Source organism: Rhinatrema bivittatum, chromosome 8, assembly GCF_901001135.1.
Source record: "Rhinatrema bivittatum chromosome 8, aRhiBiv1.1, whole genome shotgun sequence".
Taxonomy (NCBI): Eukaryota; Metazoa; Chordata; class Amphibia; order Gymnophiona; family Rhinatrematidae; genus Rhinatrema; species Rhinatrema bivittatum.
Genome location: NC_042622.1, coordinates 227,644,537 through 227,662,488, shown reverse-complemented (window position 1 = coordinate 227,662,488; position 17,952 = coordinate 227,644,537). Strand labels below are relative to the sequence as shown.

Here is a 17,952-nt window from a genome sequence, read left to right as displayed (position 1 = left end):
AAGTGTCCTGAGCTAACCTAAGTCTGCTGGTTACAACCGAGCAACTTTTTCCAGCTTTATTTCAAATTTATTTATTTCAAATTTTTATATACCGGTATTCGTTTTCACATCATAATCGGTTTACACGAAACGGTTTAACAAAGTAAAGAGATACATAGAACCGGTAGAGTTAAAGTAAGGGCAGGAAGAACAAGATAGGTAACAGCATTGAATATAAATCAACAGAGTTGCACTATTTACAATTTTACAAGAGGCAATAAGGTTGTATTATTTATACCATTCCCCATACTGTCCCAGAGCTATACACTGGCCACAAACCTTGTGGCCACTGTAAAGCCTGTGACTTTTCTCTGTCAATCTAAGCATTTACCAATCCCCTCATGAAGACCCTTTCAGATGGATGTGACTGGTTAGGTGGGTATTTAGGGGTGGCAGTGGTCTGTTGTCTGAGGAAATTATCTACTGCTGTTGGGAGGTTGGAAATCGTTTGGAGTTAAGTTTTTTGTGTTTTGATTTGTTTAAAAATCAACCATACAGTCGAGCATATTGATTTATTGAGGAATGTCCATATGTGCCTGCTCAGGGTGGGTATAGCCTCCCACCTTGTTCATACATTTGTGGGTAATTAATGGCTAAGCAGCTTCAGACTGAATCAGAGGGATCACAGACCCTAGTAAACAAAAACGACTGTTGCATTTTTTTTAAAGCAGCATACACAAATTGCACTGCGAAGAGAAGGGCTTCTTGTATGCATATACATAAATTAAAGACAGCTGCTAGTGGTTTTACTTGTGGACCCTCGAGAAATGAGTATGCTGGTTAAGGGTTTCTTTGGAAATATGTATAGGATTGACCAGGAATGAGGGCAATGACCTTGTCCATGCCTTTTTGAGTGGGGTAGATATCCCCAGAGATGGCTGACAGTCTTAGGGCTCAGATTATTGAGTTCAAGATTCCAACAGCCATAGGTAGCTTGCCTGCTGGGAAGAGTTCTGGTCCTGATGGCTACCAGATCAATTTTTATTTAAAAAAAAAAAAAAAAGTATGTGTGTGTGGTGGGGAGGGGGGGCCGTGTGTAACCCTTATTCTTTCTGTTCTGCTCTGTTGCAAATACGTCAACCATTGATATACCCCCATAAGTTAACTAGTGTCTGCTATTGATTGTTGCAGAGACTATGTGTGCAGACAGAATATTCTGCTGAGACAATCTGCTAGTGTCTTGGAGATCGCTGGATGATAGATTGGCTGAAGGAGAGCTTGATTCTTGCATGCCAAGGGTCATATCAGTAGCATTTCCTGACAAGAGAGCCCATGACCTTGTGCCTCCTTATTTATTAACACAAAACAAGGTTACTTGGTTGTTAGTCTGAATTAAAATGCTTTTCCCTTGAAGAAGATACATAAAAGTTGATAGAACATATTTAATTGCCATCCACTCCCAACAGATTGTCTCTCAAAGAAAGGCATTTTCAGATCAAAGTCCCCATGTGGGCACCTCATTCTTTTGCTAGTTACTTGATGAGGAAAACTGTCGGGCAGAGATTGTGGGTGTTCAACCACTAGCGTAACTCCTGTTTCATATGATCCTGGAAAGTTGGACTGTGGACGTCAAGGATTGAATTAGTTGGTCCCATTGACAGCATAGATTCCACTGTAGATGGCCGATATGTAGGCAAGTTAGTAGAACTTCACGAATGGGCACTGCCATGTGTCTCAAAAAACTAAGATTGCCTTGGCCAGCGAGTGCTATGAGCTTAGTAGCTTGTGAACCAATAATCTCAGAGTATTTATCCATTCTGAAAGAACAGCTCTGCTCTAAATCTATCCAAAAAAATGTATTCTCTGATTCAGCATTAAATTTGATTTCTCCAAATTTACCAGAAAACCCAACTTCTACAGTTGCTAAATTGACTTTTTCAGGGAGTTTAATATGCTCTTCTGGGACCTGGCTGTGACTATCCAATTGTCCAAGTACAGGAAGACTAGGACTTCCTGATACCGCAAGTATGCTATTACTACAGCCATGCATTTGGTGAAGACACTCGGAACTGCGAACAAGCCAAAGGGGAAAGCTTTGCATTGAAAATAGAGAGTGTCCAACATGAAGCGAAGGTAATGAGTAGGTGGGATAGATGGGTATGTAGGCATACACATCCTTCAGAACCCCTTCTGGATAAAGGGAAGATTCGTGTTGCAAGGATTTTGAATTTCTCTTGGAGAAAATGCTTGTTCAGTCTTCTCAAATCCAGAATGGGTCTCAATCCCCAAAATGATAGAATACAAGGAGTAGAATCCCTGACTATGCTAGAATCCAGAGGCCAGCTCTATCACTTGTTGCTGAAGTGATTCCACTTCCAGATAAGAGTTGCATCAAGTGAGATGACTCTGGACAGATTACTAAACAATGCGGATAAGAGGGTACCCAGGAAAAATGCAATAGTATCCAGATTCTACAATCTTGAGGACCCAGCTGTCTCTGGTTTTCTAGCAACGTGCTTCTAGGATCTTGAGTATCAGACGGATAGCTCGGGCTTCCAGAGGATTGATGTGCCATCGGGATTGCACAGGAGACCACGGTTCTTGTGTAGACTGGTGCTGACACACCGCTCCCCAGCCGGAGAGGCTGGCATCCGTCGTCACAACGATCCACTGGGGTGTCTCCAAAGGCCCTCCTTTCAAGAGATGGGAGAGTGAAAGCCACTACTGCATGCTGGCAATGGTTGAGTCTCAGAGCAGTAGGGGTGTTTGGAATTTCTGCGAGATCGGCTTCCAGCGGGACAGCAATGCTTTCTGTAGAGGACGCATATGCGATCTATGGTGGAAGCCATGGAGCCCAGGACCTGGAGATAGTCCCAGGCCGTGAGTACCGAAAGAGATAAGAGATGTTGTACCTGGTTCATGAGCTTAGAGTGCCCGGTGCTTGGGCAGTAGGACTTTGCCCACGTGGGTGACGAAACGGGCTCCTAGAAATTTCAGGACCTGGGAGGGCTTGAGGTGACTCTTGGAGAAGCTGACAATCCACCCGAGGGAGGAGAGAAAAGTCGCGACTCTGTCAACCGCTGCAGTGCACAGGTTCTCCGACTTGGCCCAGATGAGCCAGTCGTCCAGGGAAGGGTGGACCAGGACTCCCTCCCGAAGGGAAGCTGCCACCACTATCATGACCTTGGTGAACGTATGCAGCACGGTACCAGGCCGAACGGAAAGCGCCTGGAACTGGAAGTGATGTCCCAGAATGGCGAAGCGGAGATACTTCTGATGGTCGTGGCGGTTTGGGATATGCAGGTAAGCCTCTGTCAAGTCGAGAGAGGCCAGAAATTCACCCCTGCCGCTATGACCGCTCGCAGGGTCTCCATCCGAAAATGGGGCACCCAGTGAGCTCGGTTGACCTTCCTGAGGTCCAGGATCGGTCGGAAGGAGCTGTCCTTTTTGGGCACGACGAAGTAGATGAAATACTGGCCGGATCCCTGTTCCTCCAGGGGTACATGGACCAGGGCCCCGAGCTCCTATAGCCTGTCCAGAGTCTGGCACACCACTAGACGCTTCAGAGAGCCGCAGGGAGAGATTAGAAAGCGGTCAAGGAGTTCGAGCAAAGTCTAACACGTAGCCGTTGGCGATCACATCGAGGACCTACTGATCCGACGCGATGTTGGCCCATTCGCTCCATACATGCTTCCTGCTGGGAACAAATTAGTATGTTTGCCATCCTCACCTAATGTTATTCCTGGTCAAGAGGCTCCTGTAGTTCCTTCCTTGAATTTAACAGGCTTCTTAGAATTGTCTTCCCCAGAAATCATTAAAAGGACTACTTTGTTAGGCCTTTCTGGCTCTCAGATAAGACACTGTCTTTAGGAGCCTCATTTGTTTTTGTGTTAGTTTTCTTTCTTTTTTCTCCAGAACAGGTTAAATCCTTTATTGAGGCTCTAAGAGGTTAACATCTTCTCCTGTTACTATATGGAACGAATGAGCTCTTGTTTTTGGTATAACAGACTTGGCTCGCTAGTGCATTTGCCTTAAGTTTTTCAGTTTTTTCTTTCTCCTCCTTTCTTTTCTTTTTTCTTATTTCAGGGGTTGCATATATTGTATTTTTTTATACATTTATATGTATATTTATTTTTCCTATAGTATTTGGTTTTGTATATCACCTGGTTACTGATACAAAGTTTTTCATGCTTTATTAATTTGAAATACCATTAAAAAAGAAAAAAATAAATACATTGGATCTAGCATTTCTAAATACTGACCTTCCGTAAGTAATCTTGATGCAGTAAGAACTCTAGTAATAGAAGGGGATGGAGATAGTATTTCACTCTCTGCTCCAGATCTTGGGCGACCAGCATAAATTTGTGCTGGTAATTTGGCACCAAGATTACAGTCTGGAATTCTATGATGCATCAATGGTGCTGAAGCTTTTGCTTTGGAGATGCTGAAGACTTACGAAGGACTTATGAAGACAGCATGCTTTGGCTTTTTTCGAGTGTGTAGCAAAGGATAGCACTGAACTGGAGTGTGGTGGCAGTACGTACATGGACAGCAGTGGAATTACTTGCACCAACAGTATACTGGTGCCATACACAGATATCAATGACTGCATGTTAGCAATGCCAGCGCAGCATGCTTGGAAGACCTATGAGGCGTAGAAGACAATGAAGGCCAATCCTTTTCCAACACTATAGAATGATGCCGTTTCTTCGTTGACGTAAGGCAGTCAAGCACTACTCGACCCCGATGCTTCGGCTTGCTTCACTAATAGGGGAGTTTCAGGAACTCCAGCTCAACTCTTTTCCCAGCAAGGCAGACTATGCTGCACTACAGGAGGACCTAAGACTTGCGCAATTCTTCTATTTTCTATGCCTTGGGGGGACATCAGTCTAGACTAGTAGCAGTTTGCCTGGTTGTGCTCCGGCCCTAGGCAACGGTAATATACTTAGTATCCATCCATAAAGGAACTTAACCTTACCACAAATGCAGTTCTTGAAACTACTGAGTTAGTTTCTCTTTGCCAGACATCTTAAGGAAGCAAGACACTTATAGCACTGAAAAGTGCTGTAGTAGGTGCTGCTAAGAGTTCAAAATAATTAAAAATATGAAGAAAAATATAAAAACAGAAATATAGACAGACTAAGTACACATCCATGCTGTGTTGACAAAAAAAAAAAAAGAGTGGGGAGGCTCATAAGGCAACACCCACACAGGAATTCCCACATATGCTCAGTAGAGCAGAAACGAGTTCACTCAGTGCTGCCAATTGTCACATGTCATGCCTAATTCAGCTCTGCTTATCGACAGAAGAAACCCCCTCATGAAACTATATTAGATCACAACTGATACTGTATTTTAATCCCCAGTCTTTGTACCATAAATGTACCCTTTAATCAAGAAAAGTGAAATCCTGCAAACAGCTGGCATTCTATACCAACTGTACTTGATTTCACAAATATATTTATTATGTGGCTGTCTACTGACAAGTTCAAGGTAATGCATTCAGGTAGCAATAGGAGAGAAACCCTTGCATCCTAACAGTTTTACCACTGCATCTAGATTAACTTCCTGGATCCTACTCCTACACATTGGATCGGCAAGGGCTGGGGATGCTTCTAAGGCAACTAATTCTGCATGTTCAGGAAAAATGTAAGGAGGCAGGATAGACAGCGAGTGAAGTAGCTGCATTTTACTGGCAAACTGACAAAAGTGGCTTGTATTTTTGCAAATGCTAATCACTTCTATGGCTTACACTAACCTTGAAAATTTAAGGCAAACAAATATAAAAGCAGATATCACCTACTTTTCAAAATCTCCGACTCTGATAAGGTTTCACGCTTTTCGGTGGGTTCAGATTTCACCTCTTTCTCAACAGCGCTCCCATTTCCTGTTGGACTAGGAGCGGATCCAGTGGGCCTTGATGGTGAATATTTCTCTGGATTGGGACCATCAGCTGAAGACAACTCTGGAGAAGAAAATGCCTCCTTAGAGGGAACTTGAGCCTTCTTCGCCTGCATTTTCTGCATCACAGAAGCAGAGAGCACAGTCTGCGTGGCTGCCGTCACTCGCTTTATCTTCCTTCGCCTTGACACAGCAAGACCTCGGAAAAGTTTTCTCTTCACCTGAGCTGCCTTGTGGGCATACAACATGGCTCTTACTGACTCTGTTGCCAGTTCTTCTGGTGTTCTTTTAGAGAATTTTGTCTGCACACCTACATCTAGCGTAGACTCTCTAGACATCTGTATCTCAGCCAGCTTCACACGATAATATTTATACTCTAGACTGTTTTCTTCAAACAAAAACCTGCAAGAACAAGAAGGTAAACAGCAAGTTGAAGGATCCAGACTTAAAGACAACAGCAGCATAACCACCACCAATACTGACTCTATCCATGCCTAAGCACACCTACAACTGGCTTAACCATGAAGGATACAAACGTTTCCCCCCAGTTTTAACATCTAATATGTTGGAAGAACACAGAACATGATGGCTGTAAAAAAAACAAAACAAAAAACAAACATATAGCCCAACCAGTCTGCCCATGCATCCAATTAATTTAGTATCACTTCCTTAGAAATCCTCTCTATTTATCCCATGCTTTCTTGAATTCAAATACTGTTTTAATCTCCTCCACCTCCATTGGGAGGCTGTTCCATGCATCCACTACTCTCTCCGTAAAGATTACTCCCTTTCAACCTCATCTCATGACCCCTCCTTTTCCATTGAAGAAGGCTCACCTCCTGTGCATGGAAACCTTTAAGATATCTGAATGTTGCTATCTTATCTTGCCTTTCTTCCAAGGTACACATGTTTAGATCTTTAAGTCCATCTCCATATACTTTAGAATGAAGAGGAATGACCATCTAGTAGGCACCCTCTAGACCAAGGCCATCTAATTTAAATCCTTCTGAAGGTGTGGTCTCCAGAACTGTACACAGTATTCCAAGGGAGCTATCACCAGGGACCTATACAAGGGCAATATCACCTTTCTTCTGCTGACCATTCCTCTCCCTATGCAGGAAAGCATCTTTCTGGCTTTTACTGTCACTTTATCCACCCGTTTCCAAGCTCAAGATCATCAGCTACAATCACCCCCAGATCCTGCTCTTCCTTTGTGCTTAGAATTTCACCTCCAATATTGTACCTTTTCCTTTGGGTTTTTGAATCCTAAATGCATTACTCTGCATTATATAGTATTAAATCTTGGCTGCCAGAACTTAGACCATTTCTTGAGCTTCACAGATCCCTCCTCCTGTTTTCCACTCCTTCCTAGCTGTCCACTGTTACAGATTTTTGTAACACCGGTAAAAAGACAAACCGTTCCCATCAACCCTTCCATTTTGTCGCTCACAAAAATTTTGAAAAGAACAGGTCCAAGGGACTGATCCCAAGGCACATTGCTAGTAACACCCCCACCCCTCAGAGAAAACTCCATTTACCACTACCCTTTGCCGCCTCTCACTCTAACCCAGTTAGTCATTCCATACTAAGGGTGCAGAATTTATTTAGGTCTTCTGTGTGGAACCTTCTCAATGGCTTAGCTGAAATCCAAGTACACTACATCTAGTACTTTCCCTTGATCCCACTCTGGGCACCCAATTAAAGAAGTTGATCACATTCGTCTGACAAGATTTATCTGTGGTAAAAACCATGCTGCCTTGGATCCTGCATTCCATTGGATTCCAAAAATTGTACTACCCTCTTTTTTTTTTTTTTTTTAAAGCAGCAATTCCAGCAGTTTGCCTTCCACAGAGTTCAGACTAACTGGCCTGTAGTTCCCAGCATCCTCACTTCCACTTTTATGAATAGGAACCACTCCAGACTCTAAAGAAGCATTGGAAAGGTCTGCCAGCGGAGCTGCCAGGACATCTCTCAAGTTCCCTTAGTACCCTTGGATGTATCCCATCACCTTATCTAGAATTGCTGACAAAAAGAATATCAATTATTGGAAGGGCCAATTTCACATCAGCAAAATATTACACGACTATACTGGGATTGGGTACAGATCAAAGGCCACAACTTGATTGAGCAAACTATCCAAATTCCAAATGTTTAGATGTCCTATATATAAAAAACCCATGCTAATCATTGCTTGACTATCAGTCTGTCATTTGCAACTCAAATTTTTAGAATGACGGGAGGGAAGGTTTACATGTTTCCTAAATGACTTATTGCATTCTGACAATGTCATGTTAATGGAATGTTAGACATGGCTCTCTCTCCTCAGTTTCTGTTGCTACACACTACAGTCAAGGACCCTGGTACTGCAGCCACTTCCTGACTCAAGTTTGTAGGACTGAGCTCTTCAATTATAGAATTCTTCCCATGACTGTCAAAAGCTGCAGCATGTGTCTGGCTTTTTAGTTGGACTCCATGAGTTGTACTACCAACCAACTGAAGGTACAGGAGATTCAGCTGGGAGTAAAGTTTGCATATCCAGCATGATAATGCATGACCTTACCACTAAACCACCGCACTGGTCCAAGACATATTAGTAAACAAAAACAAAAAAAAAAAGTATACAATCATTTCTGCCAGATAAAATACAGCAACACTTTCTTGTCCACTGAACCCAGCGCACGCACACACACACACACACACAGTGTCCAGAGCCTCAAGGTGGTTTACGTTCATATAGAAGGAGGAAGCTCAAAATTTCTTTCAAGTGAAAAAGCCCCACCCTTTCCTGGTTCAAAATTAGTTTCAGATTTACAACTTACCAAAAAGAAGGCTTATCTTTGTCAGCAGCCTTGCCTTTCACATTTTTCTTTGCATTCTCCACTAGTTGATCAATCACTTCAATGACTTTAGGATCTGCAGGTTGCAAGCCTGGATAAAACAGAGCATAAAAGTTTTGGAGCAATACCATCATGCTCTTTCCTGGAAAGTTAATATTCTATCATTATTTAAAAAAAAGATGTCGTATGCAAGCTAGCCATTACATACTCAGAGGACAAGAAAATACACACCCATTAAGAGTCACTTTTGATTAACAAGATCTATATGTATGCGCTATTTAAACAAAGTGGTGAGCATGAAGAAGGCAAAACCATGATACAAAAATACTAGAAATAAGCTTTAAAAACTCCCCCTACTAGAGCTATACTCAAAATTGATCCTATTCATTACTGCAGTCAAGGTGGCATACGCCAACATAGTGTCAGCTTATTTACCTAGAATGTCGGCCTGTGATTTAGGTTTTGGTTTTGCGCCAGCTTTGTCTTTGTCTGCAGGCCGCAGAAATTGTTTCTGCAACTGGATTGGATAGCCACTTTTCTCCAGCCAGCGTTTCAGATACGCCATGTACTCTCTTCCAAACAAAAAGCAATCATCAAGGTTCGGGAAGCCCGCAGGATTCGGGGCCATCTCTTGCAGGCCCACAGCTTCCAGTATTTTCTCTTGCCTGTATGACGACGCTATGGAAAAGGTTTGGCCAAGCAGTACTAGGGACTTGCGACACAAGGAAATGCTTTTTTCCAAGGCGTTTGACAATTCGGCAGGACTGACAAGACCACCTGCTTTGACGTCCACCTCATAAGCATTGCAGGCCATAAGCAAAGGGATCACGCTCTTCAGAAGACGTTCTTGGATATTCATCAGGTATTTGTCAAATGGTTTGATTATTTCAAAGAAACAGTTCTTGGTCTTTATAATACCTTTGTCTATCAGCATGTTCAGAAACTCATTATCTACTTTCGGACTTTTTAATGCTGGATGATTTAAATTTGAAACACAGAAAAAAACGTAATCACGATGTGCCTGTTTAAGGGCACATTTGAAGGAAGCTAGCATTTTGGCGCAAGCCTCCGTTTCTGCTTGGAAAAGCGCATCACGTTGCTCCATAAAAACATTATCGTCTTTTATTATATTGAATCCAGCCCATTTCATGATTTGATTACTAAATTTTGAGAAGACATCAGATTCATCCAACAGCTGAAGTTGGGGACCCTTCTGTGGCGGTTTTTTAGGTGTAAGCACAGGTTTTTTGGGCTTCCATGCTACTCCACCCCTTGTGGGACCTTGAAATTTTCCAGGCTTTACAATGCCACGTCCCCGTGGAGGAACAGTCTTCACAATTTTAACTTTAGGGTCTCGCGCTCTGAATTTCGGTGGTGGCACTGGATGCTCTGGGTAATCAGGATCATAATCCCAGCCCTCTTCCCCGTGACTTGGGGATCCTAAGTCATCATACATTTCGAGGGCGCCAAACTCATGCTCCTGAGCTCTCAGGTCTACTTCTGCACCTGAGCGGTCAAAGTCACTCTTTCGAGACCAGGAGGGATCACGAGACCGTGGATGGACAAAGCTATGATCCCGTTCCCGAGACCTTGGGTGTCCAACATCTTCATAATAATGCTCTTCACTTCTGAAAGGGCTGCCAGCTCGTCTGCGCTCGGGACGTTCAAGCTCATATTCTCTTGGGTCAAAGGAAGGTCCTGCAAACTCTTCATGCAAATCATCCCTCCAGTTCCTACTGGCATGTGGATTACGTGAGTGGCTATCATATCTATCTTCAAAATCTTCTTCATATCGTGGGCCTGTCCTGGATGGAGATACTAAGAATTTGAAACAAAGAAAAAAAAAAGCATTATTGAAAGGTTCTCACAAGCAGATGTCAAGCTTTTCAAACCCTTTTATTGCTTTGTAGACTTATAATACTGTAAATGCATTGTGTGAAACATCTATAAACATATTTGATGTCAGCATCATTGATCTGCAAACACAGATGCTTGATTGATGAGCTCTGATCCAAGAAGGAAAGGAAGCTGTCTGGCTCTACTATAGTGGCCCCAGATGGCCAATGAGTAGTGCTGAGGGTATACATCAGAGGAAGTGCTCATCTTCTCTTCTTCCCCCCTCCACCAAAATCCTTGGGTATGCAAGGGTTCACTAATTCAACTGTTTGGAGAGGGCAGTATTAAATTGGCCAAGTGACCAGAAATGGCAACTTGACCAAACTTTACCCCAGTAAAATAAACCAACAGAAATGATGAACCACAATTAATACTACGGGACCGTCATAGTATTAGGAATAGAGCATGCAATGACTCACTTTTGGTACCAAACATTTTGACCATGACTGCTTAAATGTAAAGCTGCTCCAGCTTTTTTTAAACATAGGTCCTTTAACACATTTTCTAATTTTCTCTGCATATAAAATATAAAAATATTCAAGCAGCACAATTCAGGAGTGACATCTTTGGTAGTTGCAACATTCTGGGTTGGGTATATAACTCAAACATAGATCTTATCTATCTGAAGATAAACTTTCATAACTCTAATGAAGTACACCTCTCCAATAGAAGATACTTATTTGGCTGATATACATTTTGGTGGATAAAAATTTATGTACTATATTTTACACCACATTCTGTATACTTACTTGATATATTTGTCTTCAACAATATTCGAGTTGACTCATTGCTTGGTGAAACAGCCCCGATGAAGGCGTCACATAACACCTCAGTGCCACCCCTAATACCTTCGCAGGGTAACCCTGTGGTCACTTGGATGGTCCTGCCAAGAACTGCACAAGCCCGCCTGCACTTCTACACTGGCAACCTCCCACCTGGGTAAGTTCCCCACCCACAAACTGTCCCCTGGTAGTTTCTAGGGACACAGACCCCTCACAACCAAGGCTCACACAGTCACTAGAAATATACCCACAGGGAGGAAATGACATCATCCACTAAGTATGGATGCTTGATCCTAGGGCTCCGGACCCCTACCTCGCTATCCTCTGTAGTCGTGATGTTAGTGCCCTCCGAGGTCTGCTTGCAAACGCGCTTCTGCTGGGAGAAAATATAGGGATGGCGCTAAACAAATCAGCATGGTGGGCCTGGAGGGGGAGGAGGAACCTGAGCATACGGCAGCGGGTGAAGGCCGTGAGAATGAGAGGGATGCGGGGGAGACAGAGAATGAAGTTCTGCCTATCCGGGATGAATTCTGGCATTGGTTCTCCAAACTGCAGCAAGATATGACGCTGATCTGCTCCAAATTTGGAGTGGTGTGGCAAAGCTGAAAGAAGCCATTGTGGCCCTCAGCCACTGCATGGAAGAGCTGGAGTCGAGGTATGAGCAGGCAGTGGACCCCTCTACTCACCAGAAAGAGGGGCTTGCTCTGTCGGCTTTGGACCAGGACTTGGAGGACATACTTGAGAATCTTAAAAACAGGTCCCATCGGGCCAACTTTCACTTTAGGGGTGTGTAGGAGCTTCCGGGGTCTGCAGATTGTTTTCAAACTGTTTCCAGCATATGCTCTGCATAACTGGCACCAGAAGAGGCAGCTGCCCCTGCTCCTGCTATTAAACTGGATAGAGCCCACAGAGTTCTGGAGGCCCAAGAGGCAACCTACCAAGGGACAAGGTGGAGAAATTACTTACCTGATAATTTTGTTTTCCTTAGTGTAGACGGATGGACTCAGGACCAATGGGGAATAGTGTGTTCCTGATAGCAGTTGGAGATGGAGTCAGATTTCAATCTGTCAGCACTACATATACCCCTGCAATAAGCTCTGCTCTTCAGTATTCTCCTTGAAAAGCAATTGTGAATATGTGTTTGTTTGACTAACTTGATTTACTTGAACTGGTTGACGTGAATTCTAGCTGGAGACTGCCAGTGCACTCAACCGAGGAAATGCAGGTAACTATGGGTGTCCTAACTAGGGGTAAAGTATGGCTTACCTTTGCTTGTCTTGCTTTCGGGGATTGTCACCAGAGGTTTCCATATTCTGAGGCAGCCGTGGGTGGGATACTGAGTCCATCTGTCTACACTAAGGAAAAACTAAGTTATCAGGTAAGTAATTTCTCCATTTCCTAGCATGTAGCAGATGGACTCAGGACAAATGGGACATCAAAACCAGTGGGCCATGGGAGGCTGCCCATGGCCCACTTAGTACTGCCCTTGCAAATGCGGTGTCCTCCCAGGCCTAAGCATCCAGGCAGTAGAACCTCGAGAAGGTGTGAATGGAGGAACATTTCGCCGCTCTACAGATCTCGGCGGGTGAAGCATCTTGGTTTCTGCCCAGGACACTGCCTGGGCTCCGGTGGAATGGGCCTCGACTTGTAGAGGTGGAGGTTTGCCTGCCTCTACGTAGGCCACCTTGATTACTTCTTTGATCCAGCGGGCTATGGTTGCCCGCGAGGCTGCTTCCCCTTGTTTCTTCCCATTGTGAAGGACGAATAGATGGTCCATCTTTCGTACGGATTCTGATCTTTCCTGATATCGGTCTAGGAGTCTGCTGACGTTAAGATGGCGAAGAAGGCATGAGTCTTCCGAGTCCTTATGCTCATCTGGAGATGGCAGTGAGATGGCTTGGTTTAGATGGAAATGAGAAACCACCTTTGGAAGGAAGGAGGGGACAGTGCGTAGCTGTATGGATCCCGGTGTGAATCTGAGGAACGGTTCCCGACAGGATAGTGCTTGAAGTTCGGAGATGTGACTGGCTGAACATATTGCCACTAGGAATGCAGTCTTCAAGGTCAGGAGCCACAGGGACAGACCACGTGAAGGTCTGAAAGAAGCTCCCGCTAGGAAGTAGAGTACTAGAGCCTCGGAGACCAGAGAATTTAAGAAAAGTTTTCTACCTTACCTTGTCTCAGCGCTTCCCAGTCTCGTGCTGGGCGGTCTCCGGCTGCGGGGGTAGAGGGGAATACCTTCACCGCTGCACTGGGTACTGCACCCACTGGCTCTCAGCCGCTCCCTCCTGGGGGCTAAGTCCACGCCGGGAACAGACTACAGGAAAGAGGCTTACCTCTGAGGGATCTCGGAAATCACCTCAGGAATTCTCGACTGGGGGAGGGACCCTTAGGTATCACCACAGGAGAGTGGGGCTCGTCTTGTAGGTAAGATTTTGGAATTTTCTTTCTTTGGTTTGGATTTCCTAAAGCTATGCAAGCATGTGTAGAGTCCCAAACTACTAAGGAGACTGAGAAATACTGAAGAGCAGAGCTTCCTGCAGGGGTATATGTAGTGCTGACGTCAAACTGAAATCTGACTCCATCTCCAACTGCTATCAGGAGCACACACCATTGGTCCTGAGTCCATCTGCTACATGCTAGGAAATGGCATGTTTTCATAATTTCGTGATTAAGGAAAAAGTAGCACAGATTGCCAGAAGAGAGATTCAGATTTCGAGGAAAGACCAAAAAGTGGAGTTGCTCCAGGACTTGTCTCTGATTACCATCAAGAAGGGAAGGGAATTTCGTGGTGTCCTTGCTGCCCTATGGAAAGCAGGAATTAAATGTTGTTGGCTATTTCCCTTTGGCTTGTATTTTGCTGCACAGGGTAAATCTGTTAGGGTTAAGACTATAGCAGCAGCTATGGAGTTTCTGCGCGATATGGGCGTGACTGTGATGGAGGAACCACAGACCGCACACCCCAACGGAAAGAGGATCAGACCTGCTGGCAGCGAGTTGCTGCTTCGGTGTGGAGATTACAGAGGCATTCAAGCGACCTGCTTGTCACCTGGAACAGCAAGTGTCAGAGGAAGGAAACTGAACTTTTCTGGACCTATGCAACATTACTAGAATGAGGGGCTCTTTGAGTTCCCGGTTTGGGGGGGGGGGGGGGGGGAGGAGAGAGTGGCATTCATGCCACTGTGCCGTTTTGTAGGTTTGAGGAAGGGGAGGAATAGGGGTGATAGCTTCCAGCCTGGATGGAGTCATTCCTCTAAGGTGAGGAGATATACAGAGTGGAGTTCTGGTATAACTGGGAGAATGGGGATGAGGGAAAGAGGGCAGTGGACTGGGAGGGTGGGAGCTGGATGAGTCTATTAGAGTGCGTGAGGATGGATATGGGCAGTTCTGGACACTGCTGGCCAGAAGTCTATCACGTGTGGAATCCTGATACTACGTTTATAGGATGGGGTGATATCCATATTGTCAATGGATGTAAAGGGCCTAAACAGTGAGGAAAAGGGAATTATTTAAAGAGGTAGAGGCTATGAAAACCAATATAACCTTTTGCGAAGAAACACATCTTAAGGCACGACACATTTGTTGCGTTTTAGAAAATTCCCTACACAATATTCTTCAAAGAGAATATATATGGTGGAATGGGGATCCTGCTGCACATAACCTAGAAGAGGACCGGAAGGGCCCATCTGCATACTGCTCCCAGCATCCCCCGGGAGAGGAGACCAGAGGGCACCGCAAGCGATCCAGGGATTGAATTCCACAACCCCAGCTTCCAGAGGCCCCGCGCACCCTTTGCAGAAGAAGAGGACCCTTCAATTAGCTGAGTGAAGATCAAGTTAATGGTGGTTAAAAAGGATTGGTAAGTACTGTTTTGGGAAATCTTTTGACTTATAAAAGTTTGGTGAAAGGTGAAATAGAGGGATTTATTCTTTAGAGTTTGTGTGTATCTGAGGTAATAAGCAAGCCAGAGACAGTTAATTCTAGTGTCTGTCTTTCCCACCCACTCAACCCTTGATTTTTAGGCAAGAGACACTGACTCATAAAAATCACAGGGTCTTATCTAAATCATAATATTGTACCAGCCCTTATTAAAAGTTTAATCATCCCATTGTAGGACACTAGCTGATTAATTAGTAAATTCACCTGTAAATTTAAAGTACTCTAATTCCAACTCCCTTAGTATCCTAAATTTAACTAGGAACTCAAAATTAAGATGAAGGCAGCAGTCCAGCAGCAAGAGGGGGGCTTTCCAGTCTTTTGCATTGAGTGTCACATATATGATTTTTTACCCGCCGGTGAGAGATTGTATGTGTGCACTCAGTGCAAAGAGCTCCTGGCTCTCGGAATGAGTCTGATCTCTGGAGGCTAGATTAGCAGACTTGGAGGAGCTGAGGGAGACAGAGAGGGACATTGATGAGACCTTCAGGGACATGGTAGCCAAGTCCCAAATCCAGGCTGGAAGCACCAGTGCTGCCTTGGATCAGAAAGGTCTCCCAGTAGGAAAACATCACCCTGGTGTAGCAGGAAGTGATCCTGTAGCAAGGACCTGCTCTCCAGGTGATGTATTGTCCTCTCGCACTGAGGACAAGCCTCCCAGGGCTACTGCCCAGGAGGGAAGGGTTAGGCCGGCCATCATAGTTGGTGATTCAATTATTAGAAATGTAGATAGCAGGGTGGCTGGTGGACGTGAGGACTGCCTGGTAACTTGCCTGCCTGGTGCGAAGGTGGCAGACCTCACGCATCACCTAGATAGGATTATAGACAGTGCTGGGGAGGAGCCGGCTGTCGTGGTACATGTGGGCACCAACAACATAGGAAAATGTGGGAGAGAGGTTCTGGAAGCCAAATTTAGGCTCTTAGGTAGAAAGCTGAAATCCAGAACCTCCAGGGTGGCATTCTCTGAAATGCTTCCTGTTCCATTTGCAGGTCCCCAGAGGCAGGCAGAGCTCCAGAGTTTCAATGCGTGGATGAGACGATGGTGCAGGGAAGGAGGGATTCAGTTTTTTTAAGGAACTGGGGAAACATTTGGGGAAGGGGGGAGACTTTTCTGAAAGGATGGGCTCCACCTTAACCAGAGTGGAACCAAGCTGCTGGCACTAACTTTCAAAAAGGAGATAGAGCAGCTTTTAAACTAGAACAAGGGAGAAAGCAGACAGTCACTCAGCAGTGCATGGTTCGGAGAAATGTATCCTTGAAGGATACTAATAAAACAGGAGTTAGGGCATCCCAACAGAGAGGCTCCAATAAAAGCAAAAGTAGTCCATGTGCCTATATGTAAAAAAAAACACAAACACCTAAGCTAATGATTTCCAAATTATCCATGTCAACTGAAAAGCTGGTTATTAATACAAATAAAACACACTTTGAAATGTCTGTATGCCAATGCCAGAAGTCTAAGTAGTAAGATGGGAGAGTTAGAGTGTATAACAGCAAATAATGAGATTGACATAACTGGCATCACAGAGACTTGGTGGAAGGAGGATAACCAATGGGACAGTGATATACCAAGATACAAATTATATTGCAATGATAGGGAGGATCAACTTGGTGAGGGTGTGGCACTTTATGTCCGGGAGGGTATAGAGTCCAACAGGATAAAGATCATACAAGAGAGTAAATGCTCAGTAGAATCTATATGGATAGAAATCCCATGTGTGTTGGGTAAGAGTATAGTGATAGGAGTATACTACCGTCCACCTGGACAAAATGGTCAGACAGATGATGAAATGCCAAGAGAAATCAGGGAAGCAAACCAATTTGGCAGTGCAATAATAATGGGAGATTTCAATTACCCCAGTATTGACCTGGTAAATGTAACATCAGGACTTGCTAGAGACAAAGTTCCTGGATGTAATAAATGACTGCTTCATGGAGCAATTAGTTCAGGAACCAACAAGAGAGGGATCTATTTTAGATTTAATTCTTAGTGGAACGCAGGATTTGGTGAGAGAAGTAACGGTGGTGGGGCCACTTGGCAACAGTGATCATAACATGATCAAATTTAAACTAATAGCTGGAAGGGGGACAATAAGTAAATCTGCAGCTCTGACACTAAATTTTCAAAAGGGAAACTTTGATAAAATGAGGAAAATAGTTAGAAAAAAACTGAAAGGTGCAGCTGCAAAGGTTAAAAGTGTTCAAACAGGCATGGACATGTTTAAAAATACAATCCTAGAGGCGCAATCCATATGTATTCCACACATTAAGAAACATGGAAGGAAGGCAAAACGATTACCGTCATGGTAATCAATAATGTTCTTTCTTTTTTAATTTGGCAGGTTTTATTTACCTTGGTTATTCTTTTGTTATCTCATTGTTAATCTCTCTTTTGCCTTCTCTACATTCCAAGTTGCATTTTATCCCTGTTTTATTGTAACTGCTACCTTATTCTTCTATCACATGTTAATGTTTTAAGTTATTAAGTATTTATTCTTTTGTCACACCTTGTTATTTGTAAACCGGCATGATGCGACTCCCATCGCGAATGCCGGTATATAAGAAATTTAAATAAAAAATAAAATAAATGGTTAAAAGGTAAGGTGAAGGAGGCTATTTTA

General features: G+C 44.0%; 1 protein-coding gene across 3 annotated transcripts in view; it reads right to left on the bottom strand.

Annotated features, from left to right (window-relative positions):
- SUGP2 (SURP and G-patch domain containing 2) overlaps positions 1-17,952 on the bottom strand; it is a 56,090-nt gene that overhangs the window by 32,346 nt on the left and 5,792 nt on the right. For all 3 annotated transcript variants that reach the window (XM_029613855.1, XM_029613854.1, XM_029613853.1), the window contains exons 3-5: positions 9,153-10,535; positions 8,700-8,808; positions 5,783-6,282 (exon numbers count right to left, since the gene is read on the bottom strand). In XM_029613855.1, coding sequence (XP_029469715.1) covers positions 5,783-6,282; positions 8,700-8,808; positions 9,153-10,535 — 1,992 coding nt within the window. The remainder of the gene's footprint in view (positions 1-5,782; positions 6,283-8,699; positions 8,809-9,152; positions 10,536-17,952) is intronic.